The 25164-nt window shown below is 34.8% G+C and overlaps 1 protein-coding gene across 2 annotated transcripts in view; it reads right to left on the bottom strand.

Annotated features, from left to right (window-relative positions):
- LOC131436379 (uncharacterized) overlaps window positions 1-25164 on the bottom strand; it is a 731094-nt gene that overhangs the window by 136422 nt on the left and 569508 nt on the right. For both annotated transcript variants that reach the window (XM_058605077.1, XM_058605076.1), the window contains one exon: window positions 12614-12682. In XM_058605077.1, coding sequence (XP_058461060.1) covers window positions 12614-12682 — 69 coding nt within the window. The remainder of the gene's footprint in view (window positions 1-12613; window positions 12683-25164) is intronic.

The raw sequence follows: 25164 nt of genomic DNA, 5'->3' as shown, positions 1-25164 counted from the left end.
GTGCGTTAATTAGTTTTATTCTCTTGTATAGGGGCCCGGAATATTGCAGTAACGGGCCCGAATTTTCTCTCGACGGCCCTGGAACCATCTCGTCTTCGGATATCTATGAATCAAATCCGTTTCGAAAATATCCATATTGAAAGAGTTTTTAAGGAATTTCAATAATCCGCCATCTTGGATTTCGGAACTACCTCAAATATCTTTTTTCTGGTATCTACTTATCAAATCCGTTCCGAAAATACTCATGTTGAAAGGGTTTTCAGCGAATGTTAATAAGCCGGTAGTCGCCATCTTGGATTTGGAATGAATTCTCATCCATTCCAAAAATCAATTCCAAAAATTTTTTACGAAGTAAAAATAGCATAAATAAATAACATAAACTTTTTACGAGATAAATTCCAAATAACGTAAACTTTTTTACAAACTAACTCGATTTACGAAGCCTTGTAATAAACTGGACAAGAAAACATCTACACCGAAGCACAACGGTACTATGTGTACATCGGCCTTAAGTACAGTGGGGTGTCGTATGACGCGGATTCGTTATTGCCGAAAAACCGCGATACACGAGACCCAGAGCATATGGGATTTCGACTTATCGCTTATCTCGCTTCGGTCGACAGATAGAGCTATACAAGTGATTCAAGTCGTATTGTATCTACAAGGTAGTCTTCAGTAACTGAAAATCTGAATTATTTTTGAGAGTGATGTAATCGATCAGCTTTCTATAAATTAGACAATAGGAGGCACTAGTGAGCTACTAGAGTATTAACATGAAAAAGCTATCGACATTTGAAATCTGAGGAACTTGAGAGAGTGAACCTCAAATTTCAGATGTCGATATTCATTCTAATACTTCAGTAACCTAAGGAGTGTATCGAAAATAAGCTTTCGACCGAATTTCTTCACTTGAATCGACCTGTCCGCATCGCTCACATCCTCCCCAACGACGACAGTAAAGTATTATGGACCTGGAAAGGTTTTTGAGTCCTCCTTTACATAAGTCTCATCGTCCATCAAAACGCATGCATCGGGACACTGTAAAAGACGCGAATATAATTTCCGGGCCCTTGTTGCTGCTCGCTTCTTCTGTTCGACACTTTGTTTAACACTGTAACAATTGTATGTAACAGTATAAAAAATCGTGTTTTCCGTTGCTCCCAAGCATTTCTTTGTCATACAGCGCTCAAAACTTCTACTGCTGGAATAGGGGGAAAAGTTGTTTACACAAAAATTTCGATATCTCCGTTGAAAATGTACGGGTTTTAACAATCTTTAGGTTGTTGGATAGGTATTACCGTGCGGAATCTAAGTCTGAAAACATATTCTGTTTTCAAGGTCAATTGTGACAGATACTGTCAAAGAACTGAAAATTTTGACATAAAACTACGTATAACTCAAAAAGTAAACATCCGATCCCAAAACCATTCAATAGCGTTTTGGGTGACGGGGAGACCTTTCATTTGCGACTAGTTTGATCAAAATCGGTCCAGTCATCTCGGAGATCTCGACCTCTTAGTTGACAACACACATACAGACACACACACAAATATAATTGAAATTTGTACCATAGCAAGCACACTAATTCCATCTGATGGAATGATCCCGAAATATACTTTCAACTTGTTAATAAACTGTTGAGTCTCTCGAAAAGTTGTTTGAAGATTCCATATTTCATGTTCAAATTGTTTTCTCTATCGTAAACCTATGAATTATTGCATTCTCTTTTCAAAGCGCCCCTGATGGAGTAGTTCTCAACTAATTCACTACCAAATAATTTTAAATGGTAGGTAGTACCTAGAACAAATTTGCCGAAGATTGTATGGCTCTATCTGTCGACCGAAGCGAGATAACGGTTCACAGCCGCAATCAGTCGAAATCCCATATGCTTTGAGTCTCGCATAACGCGGATTCGCTTTTCACGCCCTTGGTGAACCGAGTTATACGAGACCCCTCTGTAATCCTAGTACTTCTGTGACAGACATCTACAGAAATGAGACACTATCCTCAACGAATCCTTCATCTATATTCCATGTAGAAAAAAGTACTACTGCAGCTGAGCTAACAACGCTCTCAAAGCCTGGACAAATAAAAGTAATAACGATGTTCCCGCCAACAACAGCGACACCGAAGCAATGGACGGGAGCATGAATAGCGAACCAACCCTTCATTCGCTGGATAGCAATGAGAGCGCCTCTCCTCCAAAAAAGAAGATAACTACGAGATATTGCAATGAAAAAAAATATCATTGTTCAACGGCCACGTTGAGCTTAATTATGAGCTAAGCTTATGATTAAGCTAGTCAAGCTAATGATTTCAAATAAAACCGTTTCTTACAATCTATACTTTCGCATACAACCATAGTATTTACTTAAAACATTGCCGAAAACATCAAATCAATAAGATCACCATTTTAGAGATACTTGTTTTTGGAGATTGCCGAAAAAGTTTTTGCTTAGACCGTCAAAGTTGTGAACTACAAAAATAAAATTAAAAAAAAAATCGAGATATTCGGAGAAATCATCTTAGAACGTTTTTATTACTTAAGCACTAATGTGACAATTTGAAGTTCGTATTGCTTTGTAATTCCAGGTTAAAATCAATAGAAGCTGATGTACCGTTGGACCTATTGAAAAAAATTAGGTTAGTGGAAATTTAGACCACTTTATCGGATCCTTTTGGCACCGGAAACTGGCGACTAGTATAGCCCAAGTAAATTGGTGTGAACATCCACCAAAGTAGTTACTAAATTGCACAACCAGTCTTTGAATGATGAGACAAAAACGTTTGTTTTATAATTAGTTGAAATTAAAAATCTTTATTTTGTTTGGAGTGTTTCATCACGGCACACATGATAAACTCAAATATTTACAAGTCAGTTAAGGTTTAGGAGCTAAATCACCATGGCCATTAAATCTGAAATCCACTCTAGTTTCATTATTCTTTCCAGCGAGAGCCATTGCTATTTGTTCAGAGGGAATGAAATAATAATTGTCCGGGAATTCGAGAAACTGAAAGCATACATAAGTAAGCCTCCGGAGGTTTGCTCTAAAATACACAATTGAATAGAACACCGAACGGTGAAGTTTTAATTCCATTGTGAAAACCTAACTTGTGGTCAAACTGATTCGCTCTGGGCGGTGATGTTTTTTGATTTCTCTTCGAAAAATACGTAAAATCCGTTTTGTTTGTGATGGGTCCCATTTGAATCAATTCGGGATCGAAAAAGGTAGAAGCAACTTTTTGTAAACTACATCAGTCCATAGTTTTCAGCATTGTTAGTTTCTTTGCTGTGCTTAAATAGTATTAAATTGTTTCATCTGCCTGCTTGGTTAGAGCTGCAAACAGTAAACGAGTTTCATCGTTCAAATTTTCGGAGCAGCATACGATGAACTTTATACGGTAACTACTAAAATAAATCAACGGATGTTGACCAACCAAAGCTTGGTGAATTTGATTTGGATTTGCATGCCTTGCATTAGGTATGTGCACAGTAAAATCTAGCCAAAGAAAAACTCCCAGTAAAACATTTCTTATGTTTGTTTCGAAATTCGGAAATAATTATTTGATAAACCACTTACATCAGAGATATTATTATTCGTACCTATTATATTGGTATGCTCTAATTTTATGTTTCATTTAATCCGTTAAGTTCTGCTCATCGTCCTCAGTTATCTGTCTGTAAATCTTTTTCAGTATTTGATGAAATCTTCCTTTCTATGTGCGTATCCATTCGATTTTCCAAGGTTTCGATTCACAATCCATACCACTTCTGAACCGTTTTACCATAATGGCAGAACGCCAAATCAGACCAAAACAACGCTGAACTTGTGTGCTTTCGAATGCATGGTAGTAACCGTTTTGGCAGAGACACGCGTTGGCGTAAATTTGCTGGTTAATCGTACCTGTAGTGATCAAGGTTTTGTTCCCCAAACCACAACTATAAATAATTTACCTAAACATGAACGTTTTGAAGAACTTCGATACGTTTTTGGCCTTGAAATTATCTACCACTCGATGTCTGCTTTGATGTATGTTTCATCGTCCATAACCAAGCAGCCAAATTTGTCAGCGGTGTGTCGAACAGCTTACGGTTTCTTTGACGACGTTCCTTGCTCATGTTTGGGGCTTCTATTACCTTGAACGACCGGTGTTTTGCCACTCTTTTCATTTTTTAAACGAACTAATTCGACTTTTGCACGTGTTTGGCCACATTTCGGATAGAAAGGTTAGGATTTTCTTTAATCACTCCAAGGACTGCATTCCGCTGGGATTTGAAATTGACGTTCCGCTTACAGTCTGATCCTGGTTTTCGAAAAAGAGTCAACTGACACACTTTTGAGCACTTTTAACATACACTTTCTTCTTTCGATTTTTTTTTCAAAACAATGTCGGTATCGGTTAAACGTATGTCAATACATTCACTTACAATGGCATTGCGTTTGTGGTGCTTGTTGCATCTTTGCATGGAGATATAACAAAGATGTGGCTAAATTTTGCTGTGTGCAAATTTTAATCTGCAGCAGCTGTTATCGCATATTTCAACTCAACCCTTGCGATTACTTACAACCAGTGCAACGAGTGATAACTTTGTCGTGTCTATCCGGCAATTAGAAATGGACTCTGTATGTAGGAAAATTCATTATAGTGTGCTCTGAAGCCGAATTAAATTCAAAGTTTAGGAAATGGCTGATGCCGATCAATAGAATTACTGCTAATCGGGTTTTGAAATCAACGTTCATGGCATGCAACTGTTCCATCATATTTTGGTTTATTTGGCAGGACAGTAAATGGAGGTAGTTCGTAAAAAAAGTTTACGTTATTTGGGATTTGGTTCGAAAAAAAAGGTTTACGTCATTTGGAATTCACTTCGTAAAAAAAGTTTTGTATAATGAATGTGGGAACCCCCAATCATATAGCTATTTTCGAAACGGAAGTGATTTTGGTGAAATTTGGAAGAGACATCAAATATGTCATGAGAGTAACAATACTTTTTTGAATTTTATCACATACACTAAAAAACTGTGATTAGTTCAACACTGAAAATAAAAATATTTTAAGAACATCATCATCATCATCTCATCCTTTGAATCAAAACACTGAAGAGAGATTTCTCTCTAATGGCTTCAACATAAAGGATATAAGGTGCAACGTTTTCTCTTCCAGATGTGATTCTTGCTTTAGATAATCGATAAAAAAGCTTACTAACAGTTTTTTTATTGATAAACCTAATACAATGTTGAAGAGTTTCTCTTCCAGAGTTACTTATGCGTTAGATTGAGATATGTTTACAGATTGTATTTAGCCCAAGTAAGTAAAAGTTCGTAAAAATAAAATTTGGTTTAAACAGCATTCTGAACAACCCGTTTTTAAGGAATTACTCATACTTGAATGTTCACCCGATGCATCAGAAAAAACTTTGAAGCAGTTCCTCATACAGATTTTATGCAGCGAGAAAGTTTTCTCAGAACTAGTTCTGTATGTTCAAGTTACCATAAAGTGCCACGCGTACCTGAGAGATGTAATAAAGAGTAAATTTTTCAGATAATGTGGAACTTTTGGTTGCTTGGAGAGACGACGCTTAAATTTTAAATTGGTATTGATCTTATCAGTTTGAACATTCTCCACAGAATATTAAATATAAAATGGTAGTCTCGTTCCGTTATGAACATTAATCTATTTGTGCGCACATAGAAGTATTGAATGGTTTTGAGATCAAATGTTTACTTTTTGAGTTAAACGAAGTTTTATGTCAAAATTTTTTGACAGTATCAGTCAGTTTTTTGACAGTATCTTTCATACTTGACCTTGAAAACAGAATATGTTTCCAGACTCAGATTGCACACGGTAATAGCTATCCAACAAGCCATATATTGTTAAAATCCGTTCATTTTTAAAGGAATATAATGCCAGGACTTTGCTTTCAAACATCGTTTTTCGACATCTACTAATCAAAAACCTTCCGAAAATATCTATATTGGAAGGGTTTTTAAGAAATATCAATAAACCGGAAGTCGCCAGCTTGAATTTTAGAGCCACCTCAAACATCGTTTTCTGGCATCTTCTCATCAAATCCGTTCCGAAAATACCTGTATTGGAAGGGTTCCTAAAGAATATCAATAAACCGGAAGTCGTCATCTTGGATTTGCTTTGCTTCGCTTGGGAATCTTTTTCATTGTATGCAAAAACCCTTTTTTTACGTAATAAGTTCGTAAAAAAAGATTACGTTATTTGGGATTTGATTAGTAAAAAGAGTTACGTAAAAAGAGGTAACGTAAAAAAAGTAAGTAGTAGGAGGGTAGGGTGTATATAGGGGTACAGATTAGAAACTCAAGGAAGTAAACGTACAGAAAAGTGGTCAGGTTTTTAACACTTATAGCTCAGTCAATTTTGTTTCGATTTGTAATATTATTTCTCCAACTGATGGAAAATATTTGTACGCATCGATTTAAATGGATAAAGCCATTTATTTTCATGTACATATGAATGAAATTGTTATCAATAGCGAGCAATGTCTTTTTTAACCTGGGAAATATCTAAACACTATGCTGGTTTACTGGCTAACGGAGACGTATACATGGGGGGGTTTTAGTGGTTCAAACAAACACAACCCCCCCCCCCCCGCAAACTCAAGAAATTATTAGGGGAGACAGAGGCTAGACCGGACATGTGGTTAAACCGAACAGCTGAAATATCTTATAAACCTGTTATTATTTCGATTCATGGATTGATTTTGTAAACGCTCTTGGAAATGATGCGGTAAAAATGACTTGGGTAAGAATCCAGATTTAAAGAATTTTTTTTTTCAATTTCTAAAAAGTGTCCGATTTAGCCCCGGTCTCTCCTATATTAAGAAAACACCCCCCGAAATTCTTTTCTGGGTACGTTCGTCTGCTCTGATTAAAAGTAATTTTGCAAAGTGGTTAAACATCCAAATCCACGTGCACTGTGCATACAAAACAAATGCAAATTATGACCAACAGTGCATTTTCTTGGTTCGCGTGTCCGGTGTTTTTCTAACTTTAACACAAAAACTGAAAGCTTTGTGTTGTGACGCTCGTACAGATCGATATACAATTATCGATAATTGAGTATTGTAACGACTGATTGAACTGTGCTATTAAATAATTTTCAGTCATTCAATATTTTGGTAACCAATAGAGCTGATCCTTCTAGTTTTTATTAATTCAGTTGCTTATATAGACAAAGCTAAAAAGTACTGCCCCCCATTCACACACTGAACTCGTTTCTGAATGAAGTTAGTGTAGAAAAACTAGTTTACCAACTAATTCGAGAGTAAAAATTTGCTATTACCGAAACAATTGAGAAACGCTTTCAACCGGGTTTTAACGAATTGGAAGAAAAAAATTAGGGTGGTAAGATTATTTTGTTGTTGTTCTTGGATGTGAACTGCGGTTTGAAAAAATCGTTAGGTGTGCTTTGTTGCAAACATAATAATGTTTCGATATCGAAGCACACAATTGGAGTGGATACTATTTATGTGATAGTTATCATAAAACTGATTTTAATTATATGGTCTCTAGTGTCTTCGAAAATTAATCCAGTGTGCCACAGGGTAGTTTTTCTGGACCTATTATATTAATTAGGTATATTAATGACATGAAATGAATCTTACATTTTGTTAGGAAAAATTTTTTTCTAGTGATAATAATTAATTTATAAAACCCAAAAATTCAAAATTTAGTTCAAATTGCTTGAATTTTGAGCAAAAATATATCTTTAGTATCTAAAATTTCAAGACCTAAGCTAAATAGGGCTATTGTACCAATAGTAGAGTAGCCGTTTTATTTTTCCGATTACTCGACTTTCAATGAACGAGTTGTGATAAAATCGGATAAAGCAGTTCTCAGTCTAACTATTAGTTTTCGTATATGAGATGACAACTGGATCTGAGATGAATTGGGGTACCGTTACTCTACATGGCCATTTTTTCTTCAGGCATCGTACATGACACCAATGCACAGTGGTCCGAAACGGGGAATTTGCGAGACAGAAAAATTTTAGCTATTAAATATGTTTTTTTTTTGTATTTGGTGTTGTCATGAAAGTTACTGACGCATCTTTTTATGTAAAAGATTATTAAGGGGGTCCATGTTTGGATTTAAATCTGAATTATAACTTTCTTAATTGAATTTAAAAATTATTGCACTTCGCAGTAAATTTGTAGGAAATTTTATTTTGAGAAACTTAGCTGAAGTTACATCAATTTTTCGGAGTGAAATGCTCTCAAAAAATCATTTCTTTTGTTCTAACTTTTTTGTGAATAGTTATATGAGAAAATTGTCTTCCAAAGATTTGTGTAGATAATTATTGAACACAATTTTTTGGTTTTCAATATAAGCTAACATTAAAAAATTATGATTGTTTTTTGTCAAAAACTAGTTAACGTTCCAATATAAATATTAAACAGATGCCGGATGGTTTCCAATGAGCAATATAAGGTTCTCATACATAATTTTTTGTTGTGAAACACATCTTTATTGGAGGTGCAAATTATAAACTCAAAAAAAACCACACGTAGAAATGTGGTCAGGTTTTAAACACTTGCAGCTCAGTCTGTTTTGTATCAATTATTAATATTATTTCATCATTTGATAGGAAATATTTCTACGTATTGATTTGAATGTTCATAGCCATGTATTTTGAAATGTATATCATTGAAATGTTGATTAGTAGCTAGCAGTGTCCTATTTTGTCTGCGAAAAATCTCCAGCATACCGGATTTCCCTGCCATAGTCGACGGTTTTGAAGGAGTAAGCGATGTATCAAAGAGAGAGCATCACTCTGATTGGTCAATCGATGCAAAAGCGAAGCTGTTGGAAGCACGCGAATCTAGAAATAGAAGCGAAATTAAAGCTAACGTTTCAGTCCTATTCCTAGCATGCTAGAGGTAGGTTGTTGCTAGACAGCAAGACAAAAACGTGCCATAAAACGATTTGAAGCTTTAAGGGCTGATGCCAGTTGTTAACGTAAAACCGTGTCGCTCGCTGTGCGTATTACATTTCTCTTCATGCTCTCTCGTAAATGTGTAAAATGACTCTCCATGTGGCCGGGTGGCCAAGAAAGTTTTGATATTTTCGGTTACAAGTTTTACTACATCACATAAAATCCAATAAAGCTACCGCTTGTTTGGCAACCTTGATGGGAAGATTTTATTTCTCTCTCATGTTTCGTTACGTTACCAGGCAGAAATGGTGCCGCCATAGAAACGTACTTACCATTACAAAAATAACATTCACTTAATTTTTATCGCGACAACATATATGTTTTTATGCACTAATCGCATCTAAATTAAATTATCTAGACATTGTCAGGATAGATTTTTTATCCATGCTTTTGAAGGTGAGATATTCAATGAACAAGTTGAAAGTTGCCGTTTTCAGCTATGCAACTCTTCGTTAAAAAAAAAAGACTTTCCCGACCGCTAAAATCAAACAATCATTCTGAAATTGTCACAGAATAATCTAAACTAAATTTCTAAGAGATTGTCAGTTGGGTGTTTTGATATTCGTCACCGTTTCTGAGAAAATCAGATTTGAAGCGTGAAAATAGCCCTTTAAAACGCCCTAAAACACACTGGCCTCAGCCCTTAATTGGTATACTCTGATCTTGTGTCATGCAAGCTCGGAATGCCATGTTATGTCGTTTCCCCATGAGAAATTGACAACTGCCTCTGGATAAATTTTGAGTGCTTAAGATTAATTTCTAATTTATATTAGATGAACTCGATTGGAAATGAGAAATAGTTTATCGCTTCAACCGAAATCGCAGAATGGTAGAGAAACTTAACGCTAAAAAACTGCTTGCATAAAAAAAACTTGAACACAAGCTTGACGAAGAGAAGCTTAATTATCGAAATCGCAAGTATGTACAAAGATATAATTGCATATATTTGGGATAATGTTGTAATTTCGTCGGTCATAAAACAAATGCAAATCAAGACAAATGATGTTCGGTGTTGGTTCGGATTGATTGATGTTTTTGATTGTAGATCATTAGAAATTTTGGTTGCCTTGTTCCACATCAACGACTCGAACAACCCCATGGGGCTGATCCTTGTAGGTTTTTAGAAAAAATGATAAACAAGAAAACTGTATCCAAAAACAGATTTTTTGCTTAGCAATTTCAGCGACAGACACTAGGAAGTCAAACACTCTGCCCTTCTGACCAGAAGAAGTTGGTTGTTGAAGTTGATTGTAAGACTGTCGGTTGCGGTAGAGAATTGAAGTATCATGGATAAATGGGTTAAGTTATGTTCAAATATTACGGTTACGTGGTAACGTGGTAACGTGGTGACGTCATCAAAAAGATTGCTAAAAGTACGGTGAATTTCATTAATACTTTTCGATGTTTTTAGTAAAATTTCAAAGTTCCACCATTATACGGTTACATTTCTTCCGCTCGTACGAAATCTTAAATCCTCCTATTGGTGAATCTCATCAGCAAATGCACAGTGGAAAGCAATACAACTTCATCGCATTCCTTTCATTTTGCCCGCATTTGCTGAATGTCCTTGACTGCCCCGCCATTTCGTCGATGTCGTTGATTTGAAATTGTCCAGTATTTGTGTATCATTCGAAATTCCTAACTATTCGAAGGATTCATTAGCTTGTGGACAGATCCAATCTTGTTGGCAGTAGTGGCAGCGGACTAAATCGTGCCAGAATAAAACTTTTTTTTGTGCTCGCGGATGAATGGAACCGTTTTCAGGAAAAAAAAACTGCTAATCGCTTGATTGCCAATTGCATAAGTTTCACAAACTTGTTGGCAAATACGAACAAACATGTGATTCTTATATTTTCCTTTTTTCCTGTTCCATTTGACGTTATTTCTGAACGCAATCGACTTCTTTGATCGGTTTTTTTTCTGATTTTTCACGTAAAAACTGTTCTTGGATTTTATTATTCATAACTTGTAAAACCTAACTTGTCTATTCTCTATCGTCTCAGTACTTCAATAAAACCAAGGGTTAAAATCTACATGTAATAATACCAACATAAGGCAAAACTAGGTGGTATTAGAGATCGAACTGAACTAAAGTTGAGATTATATTAGACTAATTCCAGTTTATCCCATCTGCATATCTTGTATGGGACCTAGTGGTATTATAATTTGTATTTGGCTGAATTATGGGAGGGATAGATGCAAAGAGGAAAAAGCGAATATTTTGATTTTTTTATATGGTAAGGCGCATTAGTCCCACACTGCGTTTCACAAATTCTAAAAATTTAACCCTGCTTCCGGTATTTCTGGAACTGGAAAATCTATGTGCTGGAACAGTTCCTATAATACTATAATCCAGATACAAGTTATCAACTAACGAATTTTCTAAACAGAAATAGTTTTGTTTGCAGTTTCGCTTTCACATATTCTGTATCGGCACTTCGAACGACGTTTCGTAATTTTCAACAGTCACCTTCTAACTTCGTAGCCACAAATTGCATCTGGTAGAAGATAATAGCGACTTCGCCTCTATCAAAACTATGCCAATTTGTATGTCTTAATATATGATCACCAACAGATCGATGTTTGAAAGGGTTTGTATTGGAGATGATTTCCCAACAATTTAACCCTTTAATTGTTATGTTTGTTTATTTATGGTGGGTCATCTGATTATCATTTTATGTAAACTTTTAAAAAAAACCTTTAACAAAGAAAATTGAAAAAAAAATTTTGGTATTATGATTTTTCAGCATTTTTCAAAATGTATTTCATGTACATTGCGCTGTATTATTTGCAGATTTTCAGCAATTGTGGACGGGTAAAATATCAGACTTTTAAAATAATAATTCAATCAAAAAACTATACGTCTCCATCAAATTATCATCAGATGGAGACGCATGGTATTTAGTTCTGAAATCAGACATCAGCTTGAATACAGATTTTTACTATTACAAAAATATAATATAATCTATTTACTCCATTGGGCTTTTCCCTACTCCAGAAATAAAGATTAAAGAATGTCATTCATATTGTTATTTACACATGCTCGCACGCCTGGCACGATTTACCTAGCAATAATGTAGTGCAAAACAAGTAAAAATGTGTGTCAACGGATGGTTGTAATTCATAAGGAAGGACCAGTGAGTAAACATGGATCTGAACTAATAAATTGACTAATATTTATTTTTTTATATACGGTATATAGAGTATATTTATGAACTGATAAGTCATTTTACATTTATTGTATTGAAATCAAATAAATCAACGGATACAGTTTTGCTATAATTAGTAAAAGCTCTAAAGAACATTAAAAAGATAGTTCACTACCAGAAAAAGTATTCCCAAGTCGAGAAACATTCGAAACCAAACGAAACTGTCTTGGTTTCGTTCAGAATAAATGTAAAAGTATTTCACAGCAAAACGAGAACGACCATGCCTATAAGAACCTCATCATTACACCATCAAATGTATTAAAATAGGTTTTTGTTATCACTCTTTTTGGTTGCCTGGGGGAGAACCTTCGATAATGTCAAGAACTAAAAAATGCTTCTGTACTTAGCAAAATACATACAACAGCAGAAAACACTGAATGAAATCATATGAAGTCCGCTAGCTCGAGAAATCATTTGGTTTAAAACCGAGTACTTACCGTGCAATATATACAAAATGCTCCAAGGGCAATGACCCGAAGCAATGCAGGACTTGCAGCACGCACAACCTGAAATTAGAGAAACCAGTAAATCATATTGAATTATCAGAATTTGGCAGTATTTTAGGTAACACGTTAGGTGACAATGTGACAAGGATAGGAATATTGCTTTATTATTCATATTGCTTCATTCAATATTAAATGAATGATTTGAGTTTTCGTTACCACACTAGTTCTCTTCGTAGTGAACTACGTTCCAAGTTTGGGCTTTATTTCACAGTATGGTAACAGTATGCATTTGTGGGTTTAATCAGGTAGAAAAAATCAACGACTGAAAACGAGTGTGCTCCTTTTTGCAATGCAATGCAATGCGATGAACTGGAATGCGTGGGAGCATTTTCAATCAGTGCTAGCATAAAGTAATTATGCCAGTGTAGATATTACACAATACAAGTAGGTTTACAATTTTCCCAAAACAAAAATCACAGAATTGCGGAAGCAAATGATGTCTTCATGGTAATAACCAAATCATGTATACAATAGGGCTGAAAAGCCACCACTTGTGGCTGAACACCCAATTTAAATCTTAATAATTTAATTTTAACTCATATTCCAATAAATAGTTATTTGAAAAAAAAACAGTGTAGACCCCCACTAGACGGATACAATGAATCAATGCTATAATGACAGATGAGTTGCTAGTGTGCCAGGATAGCTAAAGCCTACAGTATTTATTGATGTGAAATGACCAGTGATACTTTTTCTTAAATTCGTTAGCACATTTCCGCATCCATCTGTCACCAAAAAAATGGAATTTGTAGCATTTCCAGTATTCTGAGCTTCCTTTAAAATTAGGTTATTTCCTGTGTGGGGCTGAACATATGGAGAAAAACTGAGAAAGCATCGTAGCGAACAGTTTGGTCGATTTTGATAAGCTGTTCACCAACGAATATAGCTTTGGAAAAGAAATTGAAAAAGTTTCGAGAGTAAAATATTCTAAGCAAAATAGCTGTTTTGTGTGAATCAACAAGGAACGTTGTTCAATATGGTGCCAATGGGATGTATGGAAAATAGGCGACCATTGAATTTCACAGAGCGGTACTAGCTAAGAGATTTGGAATCTCAAAATAAATAAAATACAATTTCATAAATTCATGATATTGGCAATTTTTTTCAAAAAATGATCGCCGGTCTGGGACTGAAAATTTCAAACCTTAATTTAAAGAGACGACGCGAAAAAGTGTACGCTCTGCAGGATAGGAGTGGAATTTGGAACAAAATATCACAAATCAAAATAAATCATAGTTTGAGACAATCTGCCGAAAGCTGTAATTTCACTCTATAGGTTCGTTTCAATTTAAATCAGGGTGTCTTTTTAAATATATAATTGAATTAGAAACAAATATCAATTTAAAAAATTTCTATGTCCCAGAGAACCGATGTTCTTCAAAAAACTTTGTTTTGAATATTCAAGCAGCCATCTATATGTTTCATGTAAACTCGAAGCGAACCAATCTATCGAATAGACTGCAACTCTAACCAATGGTTTTCCTATATATGAGATGACTACTTGAGCTGAGATGAATGGGGGTACCGTTACCCAATGGTGTTGATGACGAAAGATACTAATTACTTTTGCCTAGTACGAGGCCATCCTGTATTTTCCTCGAATGCAAAAAAACAGCAAAATTTCGATGAGAATGTCTCTCGTGTGAGGCCAGCGGCGCACAAAACAAATCCACAAACGGTCGAGTTGTTGATGTACATAGCATAGCAGTTCCTTACGGCATTAGCGAACCGCAATGATGCAAGTTGGAGATGGTCGAGTTTTTTAAACCCGAACCTGACCCGTACCCAATAAAAAAATAAAAATCTTCACCCGTACCCGACCCGGACTCGAAAAAAGTTTCGAAACCCGAAAAAACCCAAAGGCCGACCAAATTTTTTTACCCGAACCCGACACGTATCCGATGAAAATGAAAAAATCGGCACCCGACCCAACCCGAATAAACATATTTTTTATCTGTACCCGAAGCCGACCAATACCCGGGTTCGGGTTTTGGGTAAAAAAGCCGAAACCCGACCATCTCTAATGATAGTCGGTTCGATACTTATTCTTGTTTTGTGAGAGCACATTTTGCCTTTTTCTAATATAATTGCGGAAGAAACCGACTTTTGATCGGAGCTTCGGAGATCCCTAGTGTTATGTAATATTTGACTCATCTCGACGAAATCGGAGAAGTTTGTGAGTGTATGTGTGTGCATCATTTTAAAGATTTTTCTTTCTGCACAATTTTCTCGGAGATGGGTGAAATGAGTTGAGCAAACTCAGGCTCGTTTGAAAGCTACTATTAGTTTGTGAATCAAATTCGAAGATCAAGTGCCGGATTCGGAGATATAAAGGCATTAGTGGCGTAACCGACAAATAGCGTTGTTTTTTTTATATCCGCACATTTTTCAGAAAGTAACCAATGAACAAGTTGAAATGTGAAATTATTTAAAATTATATCTACTGGAATCGATGCGTAGAAATATTTTCAAGCAGTAGGTGTTATGATATTGAATATCTGTTCAAAATTCACTGTATATGTTCAAAACCTGAACTCCGTTTGTGCGGTTTTATGTCTCGTATTATTTATATTTCGTAAATATTATGTACATTTCTCCCCACTTTGCTTATTTTTCAGAAATGAAAATCTTCAATTTTTTTTGCAAGACGGCATCTCGTTTTAATGTCCTATTTAACTTTTGTTTTGTCTAAGGATGTTTTTGAGGAGCTAACGTGATTGGATATAAAAATTTATATCAACCCAAGGGCGCTGTCAGATTAAGCGCGGAACGCGGAGCGATTCAATGTGACTTTAGGTTGCTGTCATAGTGAAAGCATCACGCGAAGAGTCGAGCAGCGCATGCGAGCTAGTTGCATTTGGTCAAAGCAAACCTGTCAGAGTGAATGCGATGCGAAAACAGTACATTGCATTGAATCGCTTCGCTTCTGTACGCATTCCGCGCTCACTCTTTTTTATTTATTTATTTATTTATTTATTTATTTACATGTAATCAACAGACAATGTGTAGTCTCAATGATTGAAATCGACTCTGACATCAACCTAAGTCAGTGTATGCTACGTCAACAATTCTAAATCAGCCGTTGGAGAATCCAGTCAGTGAAATAGTTTTTAAAGGCCGTTATTTCATTCAGGTGAAGTAAAACCGTCATCTTTGTGGTATCCTGAATTATGTGATATCCACATTGAGTATGATTGGGTTAGCGTGTAGCAGTGCGTGACAGTGCGGAAGAACGGTGGCTTGCGTTGAGTCAAAGGCCACGAACGAGTGTCGAGTATATAAGTGAATATCTGCGGAAAGGAGAATATCACAATCTTTTGAAACACAAAAATAAATAACAATAATAACAATTCAAGGATAAAAATAATCACAAATTAACATACATATGACAAATGACATCAAAACAAAGATCGTAAAATACATAGTCAAAGTGCAAAAGATCTTTAAATTTTCCTAACAATGTTACTAGGTGATTCTCCAAACTCGAAATAATTTTCCACAGAAGTAAACGTTCGAATACATGCAGCCATCGGCTCATTTTATCCAAATAGAGTTCTGTGAAAAACTGTTCTGAAGCAGGGTTGAATTCCGCAGCGTTCTGTTCGGAATCCGAAAATTGACTTTGAAACGTAGCACAGGAGTATCAATCTCTCCGTTTATCAAACTCTCTTTGAACTCTTTCAATTCATAAATTCCACGAAATTTTGTAAGGCAACCAAATCACTGATGCATTTTCAAGAATTGGCTTCAGAAGCTGACGTGGCAACAGTATTATCAAGAAAAATATTTATAGGTATTCCGTTTTGAGTTTACAAATCGCCAAAAACTACATGGATTGTATAAGTCTTTTGTGTCTTATTTAGTGAGCAAATGCAATTTACTAGAATCTATTCGTTAAAATTAGATACACTTCGGAACTAGAAAGATTAAACATATAGTTCTTGAATACTTAGCATTAATTTCCAATTTCATTTACAGAAACCTGTTCTATGAAAAACAAATTATCGCTTTCGACAAAATGGTAAAACTCTAGCGTGATCACGACTAGTTTTGAATACAGTGGTTAAAAGTGGTTAAATACCAAAATGCTGCACATTAATAGATGTAATTGCATACGTTTCGACTACTGATGCAATTTCGTGGGCACTATTTAGACGATTAAGACAAATATAAATTAAGGTTACAGAGCTTATATACTTGGTTCACGTGTTCTTTGTTTTTCGAATTTTCACACGGAAACTAAACGCCAGCCACGTCCGAATGCAGATCTACATGGGAAAGGAAGGATTGTTAGTTCGAATAATGTTGCTACTACACGGAAAGAAATCCGTTACTGCTGTCATGATTAGAAAATCATGAAACCAATCATTTTAACTTATCATGAAATTATGAGCAATAACTCTTCTCCCATGAAAATTAATCATGGTTCGAACATGCGTTACTTGAAGAATGCATTTCTTTCAAAGCTCGTAACTCTAATTTTCTACCCGGATATCACTTTGAACCCTCTGCCTCAAGGGATGTGATAGATTAATAGATTAATGGTAAAGCAAAAAGCAGACATTGAAAAGCAAGACATACTGAGATGTTTACTTGATCCTGAAGCATGCTCATTTAATAATCGTGTTGTTTTACCCGCCGGCTGATAGAGAATTCAACATAACATACAAATAAAGATATTGAACCGAAAATTGACATCATAAGAGACTAAACACGGCTATGCTTTTCATTTGACAAACATCAATGTTACATTTTGTTTGAATGTATTCTTATATATTTGATGTGACCGTTGTTGCTAGATTAATATTCCGAGAGCTAGCGTTTAATTCGATTGTGAATTTGGAACACCATCTAACGAAAATCAGAAAAATATTTTGTTCAACCACTTTGATTAATTTGTTTCATAGATATAACAACACAAGCTGTATTGATTCACCTAAATATTATAAATAAGACGATTTTTTTTGCAAGAATTCGACATAGAGTTTCGTTTTTAAGAGGTTTGATTCACACGTGTTTTTTCATGCAGTTCGTTTAAGTGTTTAAATTCTAAAACATAAAATCAAACGTTATCTCTTGTGTCGCCGTTTTTCAAAAACAGAATATTTAAAAAGAAGTTCGTCGTGCTTTTCACTGAATCTATGCTGCAAAAATTATCATCGTTGCCAAAATCACACATAACGCCAGAATTTATGTTGCAAAAATTACCATCGTAGCAGAAACACGCCTGAAGCTATACCCAACAACGTCAAGTGCGTTACGTTTAAATTTCAGCGAAATCAGTCCGAATGGATCTTGATCAGAGGAATTTTTATCAGGGTGTATTATCATAACATGAAAATATATTATTTTCCCAAAATCATGACTCGTTTTGCTCATTTCAAAAATCGGAATTTTGCCCGTGTAGAAACCGAACAATCCTCTGCATTTTCACATCCATTACAAGAAGTGATCGTTGGTTAGTGAGCATCCTAATAATATTATCAAGAGTGTTTATTATTCTGAGTAGGTACTTTCTGGTGAAAAAACGGTGTAAAGCTTCTCACAGTTGGCAGTCAGGAGTACAGCCACATATTCATATATTAATGTTCACGCGTCATGCTTTTACGACAGAATCACGTCAATATATTAATATTGGAAACTAACTGACCCATCCAACTACGTCCCTCTCAAAACATGTTTTTGATTGAATGAATTTCAATGTTTTTTTTTCTGAGGTTTCACCCGACTAATATTGTCACTTATCGCATACCTCGTTTCGCGTACCCCATGGAACGAAGCTTGTTTTCAAGTAACTTAAGGAAGTGTTCAGTATTGTTATTTACATATAGCACGTCATTTTAGAATGTCATCAAAAATAATAGAGTATTCAAGAACGATGACGAAATACTTTGTATTCAAATTATTGGCTCTCGTTTCCAACACATTTCATCCAGTTCTTCTACATCTCTTTGGCTTCTATGATGGTGGTAATTAGAAGGTGTCAAATCTGGACGCTATAAAGGGTGCTGATAGACACAGTGAGAGCGTGCAGATTTTAGTGATCACTTCTACTTCTGGAAGGCCCTAAATTTCTCAAATCGCTATCAGCATAGGAATTACTCGGTTAAAGGTATTCGGTTCTCTGGACTTAAAAACCGGAAATCACATCGCAATTAAGACCACTCGCGCATGGATAATACTAAACGCACCACCTTTACTAACTTAACGAATGTATTTTAACTTCAACGAAATTCATCATACAATTTATTGCATTCAAGAGCTTTAAATTTCCTTGGGAAAGGTACAATAATTAAGAGAGGGAATTTTTGTTGCGTTGCCCTTTTATATTCCTTTGTATATCGATTCGGGTTGCCACATTGATACATTATCATTCACGAACAGATGGCGCCTTTCGTACCCACGAACAGGTGCTGTGGACATTCCCAATCAAGCGTAGAAATAGTTTGGCAGGGAAAAAGGTATGTTATTTTATCAGCCAACGTGCTTGAAAAGAAAAATGATTATTATTGTAAAGTCAGCCAGTACGAGTAAAACCGTCACCTACTGGCGCCGACTATAATGTTATTAATTTTTGTTTCCCGAAGCTTATATGGTTCGAGTGTTTTTGGCTCACAACTATAAGTAAAACATGTATAAGTCTTAGAAGCACATTGCACGAAGCACTGCATCCTCTGTAATATTTAACTGTTGTTAGCTCTAACTCATACGAATAGTTTTCCTATTGCAGTTCCGTGTTATCTACTGAAAGGTTCAGTCTTAGTCAGGACCATCCAATAAATCATACATCACACGGAAAGTAACGGGCTTACCGCAACGATGCATGCATGAATTAATAAGCACTCAATCATCAACACGTTTTTATTCAAATTCGCCATACATACCATGTGGTTTGAAATGGAATTCAATTATTTTTTAAGAGCTACGTGCTTAAACTTTTGCAATGATGGTTAGAAATTGCGCCGGTTTTTCCGTGGCGATACTCGTTTTTTTTATTTTTCTTGATATTTGAATACTTATAATGAGCTCAATGCGTTCAGAAGGGTTGAAAATTGTAAATATTTAAAAAATGTTTGTTGTAAACTTTTTCTTACGTAGCGGTAAAAGAGCATTTTTCGCTGAATTTTTCGTTTTTCCTTCTGTTGTTCATTTCGTTTATGGGGAACAAAAGTATCAACGTTTTGACATTTGTACATGGCTCTCAGGTGATTGGAAAAAATTTGAAGAGTGACGGTCAACTGCGTTCACAACATTTGTCGTGTTTGTGTATCATTTCCATTCGTCCACGAATGTAGTTCGTCATTTTCAAACTTTTCCAGTTGATTTTCGTGTTTTTCGTTAGTAACATTGAAATTGTTTGTTTTGAAAAAAAAAAAAGAACGTTTACATGATTATTTTTACGTTTCGTCTTTGACTCATCAGTGCAGAGCAGTTCAAATTGAACTGCTTAGTGCTAAACTCGGCAGTTCAATTTGAACCGCTAAGCAGACGTAAAGTTTCTTGTAATGAGAATTCATGCTTCTACATGAATTCGATGACTTTTCAATGCATTTTTCTTTCGATTAAACAAGAAAATCATCACATGTTGCAAATGCTCTCTATTTGGTTTGAAATTCGACATGTTGAACACGAAATAAAAGTATGTTTCTAGCTCGATAAAATAGCGCTTGATGTATGAAATTTAGGTCAACAGGTTTTACGCGCCATTTGTTGATAACCGAACGACAGTTTAAACTGGTGCACCAGGTGTATGAACCAAAATTGATTCGAATTATAGTCCATTTTACTGTATGCCCGCTCCAGATCCAATCAACAAACTGCAGAAGTAAAAGTAAATTAAAATAATTTTCGCATCAAAAGAACTTGTTTTAGTTATCCGTTGTATCTGTTATTTATCTGCTACTTTTGATATAGAAAATTACTAGGGTGGTCCTCATTTAAATTGAAATCTGAAATCTAACTTTCTTAATCTGGCATCTGATGAATATTGATATTTGAAGGTTTACTAGTTTTTGATGAAAAACCAATAACTTTTTTTTTCATTGGTCGTCAAATGGTGAGATAACTAAGTCCTCACAAGTTCTCATCTTATGGCTCCCCGAGCGTCTATGATGACATTTGGTCAACAGAACGGCGTCGACTGGGTGCTTTCGCCTTCTGCGTTAGTAGCAGAATGAGAGGGCGCGAAATGGCTTGTAGGTTGAGGCCCATCTAAAAGTGCAATATTTATCATAGTATATTGAAACATGTGGTTCTGTTGTTTGTTGCATTATTTGTTATATGTGGAATTGAATTATATTACATTGTATTATATATTATTGTTATAATAATAATAATAATAATAACATGAATATATTATAAATATTATTATTATTATTATGAAAAAAGAAATATTATATTTCCTGCAGTACTGCGACGGAACAAGAGCATAACTTACACTGGGACATCAACTGTTATATATTGTATCATATCATATTATTCCATATATTATCGTCTTATATTATATTTTGTTATGTTATATTATGTTGTATGGTATTATACTGCATTGCATTATATCATATTGTATTGTATTATAATATGTTATATTATTTTACATTATGTTATATTACAGAGAACAGATATCCAACAGACATTCATGCGTGCAAAGTCGTGTGCAACGGTGATTTTAAACGGATTTTCACATGTATGCTTTACACAGTTTTTTAAAAAGGTTGTACTAGCTTGGATGTCTGTTCTCTGCACTTATATTATATTATATCATGTTATATTGAATTATATTATATTCTATTATATTGTATTGTATTATAACATATTTTTTATATTAATTTATATTATATTATATTATATTATATTATATTATATTATATTATATTATATTATATTGTATTATGCTCAATTATATTGACAACGGGAAGGGGCTGGGAGTGCATCATATCTTATAAGTGAATGACTGGATGGTGGAGTGGATTGCCAACCTCAGTCACGTGGGAGAAGCTTTGTGTTTCTCCCTGAAGGTGTGAAATAAGTAAGATGCACCCTTCCAACAAACAAACGATCAGGCGGGTTCAAGCTGGTATAGCGAACTTCTTTATTATATGGCTGGATGTTCTTGCTGGAAGGCGCCGGGTCCTCAAAACCCATTTTGGCCTTCTTAACAGCAGTTATATGAAAGCTATCTGATAATCAAATTCGGATCTACTGTAAGACCCGCATACACTGGTAATGCCTTGAACTGATGGTGGCTTTACACATACATACATACATACAAAAACCAATCATAACTTTTTACTGGTGGCTTATATGAAAAAGTTTAGTTGACCAAAATTATGCGCAATAATTTTTTCAACAACTCTTTTGAAGACAACTTTTCCATAGAACGTTTTACAAACAAGTTGGAACAAAAAAAAATAGATTTTTCAGGAGCCACCCTACTTTTACTCGGGAAAATTGATGTAACTCAATCAAATGAACAGATAGAAATTAGCTTTTTTCAGCAAAGTTGCTCAAAATAAAAATTTTTTCAACTTTAATGTACAATAAATTTGTTTTTGAGTTCAATTAAGAAAGTTTGATTTCAGGGACCACCCTAGTAACTTCTTACATCACCACTGTGCGTTCTAGTCGCAGAGGGAATAACACTTCTAAACTGATAAAAATCGACACGTTAGATTGAAATGTTTTACACATAATTTCTTCTCATGTGACTCGACACTTAAACTGCAAGTGTATATAACTCCAAATCATAGTTAAATGGAATAATATTAAAACCTATGGATATTACACTTAAATCTCTTCCAGGGCCAGTGAAACATATAAAGCCCAGGTTTGTAATTTTTCGTATCGCGGGGAACACTCCATTTTTATTACATTATTACATCCACCAAGTAAATGTTATTTTATTGCCGTTCTACGCATAATTGTCTCATATCCTATGGGACTTCCTATGCATATGGGACCCCAAGGAGCACGTTAAGTGGCTGTCCTGTATTTTTGTACAGATTGTGCAATTTATCAAATTAGTTCATATTACTATCGAAGTAACTGTTGTGTTATAGAAAAAGCGCAATTTTTCTGTGTTGTGCAATATATCTTTAAGTTCTTCCGTTGCTACGAAGATTTTTTCACAATTATTGAGCAACTGATACAAAAACTCATGCATCGATCCCATTACAAATGCTGCAATCAAATCTGCAAAAAAACAATTGTGGAATTCATGGAAACTATTACGTAATGTAAACAATAATTGAATTGATGTTTACAAAAAATGGCAAACATAATCTCTAATGAATAAGTTTCACATTTGATTTTCAAAACAACGGCTCGTAACACAAACATGGAACTTTAAAAATATTCTGAACATAAATAAATGGTAATACTACATATTGTAGAATTGAGCTTTTATGTTTTAGTAAATAGAAAATCGACAACGAACTGCATTTTTATGGTGAAATATGTTTTCGTACGCCTGAAATTTTCAAGCGCCTTTGAATGAACATGTTTTGATGATTGCACATCAATTTCTATGAAAATAACAATATATTCTTTTCAATGAATATGATCGGGAGAGTGTTTAAAATATGTATAAGAAAGTTATTAAACATTCATACACCTTTTCAGACGATTTTAATCATACTGATGTTTCAATTAATCTCAAAAATCTTCAGTCGGTGTTGAACAGTCGTTCGCACCGCACGCGTATAGCTCTTGGCTCCTGGAATTTTTTTCTGGCTACCTAGAGTTTCATTGATTCAAGGCTTCAGTCTTTTTCAAGGCTACTTGAATCACTAACTAAGTGACTAAGTGATACAAAGAGTGATATTAGAGTGACTAAGAAATTAATCAGCCTTTTTTAAGGCTAGCTAGGAGTCTAATCGAAGACTAATTTAGCCTAGTTAATTTAATTTAAAATTTCATTCATTTCAAAAATGCCTGCGTCCAACCGGAAAGGCAACAAGCCTAAGCCTAAAAATAATTCAATATGGAATAAATCACAATCCGTTATTCAACAGAATCTGAATGTAAAAATAGAAGACAACGGACGGATTTCACTTCCGTTAATTCTATGTCATCTAACAATATTTACGAGATTCTTCCTGAATCCGATTGTAGCGACATAGAAAAAAGATCTTCAAAAATTCCCAAAATGGACGCTTGTCGTTCTGGGAAGAAACACCAATCTATGCCACCAGTGACGGTGATGATTTCCGACTTCAAAGCATTCCGTACTGAGCTTTCTACTTTTCTCCCCGAAGTAAAAGTCTCATTTTAAATCGGACGAAGAGGAGAATATCGAGTCTTGGTGGATGGATTGGAAGATTACGAACGTCTTATTCGATATTTGTCCGAGAAACTTCATAAATTTTATTCATATGATATAAAATCAGACAGACCCTTCAATGTTGTCTTGAAAGGATTATCAAATGATCAAAGTATTGATGAAATTAAAAATGAACTAAAAGAATTGCTTGGTTTTGCCCCTTCCCAAGTAATACTTATGAAAAAAAGAGCGAATGGTACTTCTAAACCACGCTCTGGAATTTCCCATGAACTTTACCTAATACACTTCAATCGAAGTGATGTAAACAATTTGAAAACTTTAGAAAAAGTACGTTTCATTTCCCACATTAAAATTCATTGGGAACATTATAAACGGCATAATCGTATTGCAAACTTAACGCAATGTCGTCGTTGCCAAGGCTTCGGTCATGGAACCAAAAATTGTCATATGGATATACGGTGTTTGAATTGTGGTAAATCGCATTCGAAAGACGTTTGTCCAATGAATGAAACCACTGATAAATTTTCATGTTCAAATTGCGATGGAAATCATAAATCCAATTATTTGAAATGTCCTGTCAGGAAAAAAATTTAAACGCTCGTTCGCTTCGACAACAAGTCAAATCAACGACCTTAAATTTACAGAACATACCTGAAAATCAAAAAACCGTTACAAATGCCACGCCTAATTCTTCTAAGGCACTTATTTCTTCGAATTTGAAACAAAAAACAGGTACGCCTGCCAATTCGTCTTCTAACGAAAACAATTTATTGACAGGTAGATCGACCTCGTCATCATCTTCTTCTAATGTCAGTTATGCTGGTATATTAGGTAGAAATCTACCACCTATTTCTTCTAATGTAAATAATCAAAACACAGGACCGCCTTGCAGTTCATCTTCTAACGAAAACAATTTATTAATAGGTAGACCGGCCAAATCATTTTCTTCTAATGGCAGTCTACCTACAAATATTCCTTCAATGCCATTCGCTTCTTTAAATGAAGTTATATCAACTGAACATAAAATGATCTACCTACAAGATCAACTTTTTCAAATGATCATCCAAATGAATTCGACTTCATCTCTTTTTGAAGCATTTCAAATCGGATGGCAATTCGCAAATAATATTATAATGAATTTAAAATTAAACAGTGATGTTAAATAATTATTTGAATATTTTAAATTGGAATACTCGATCTTTGA

The sequence above is a fragment of the Malaya genurostris genome, chromosome 3, assembly GCF_030247185.1.
Source record: "Malaya genurostris strain Urasoe2022 chromosome 3, Malgen_1.1, whole genome shotgun sequence".
NCBI lineage: Eukaryota > Metazoa > Arthropoda > Insecta > Diptera > Culicidae > Malaya > Malaya genurostris.
This window is presented reverse-complemented; position numbering and strand designations above follow the sequence as displayed.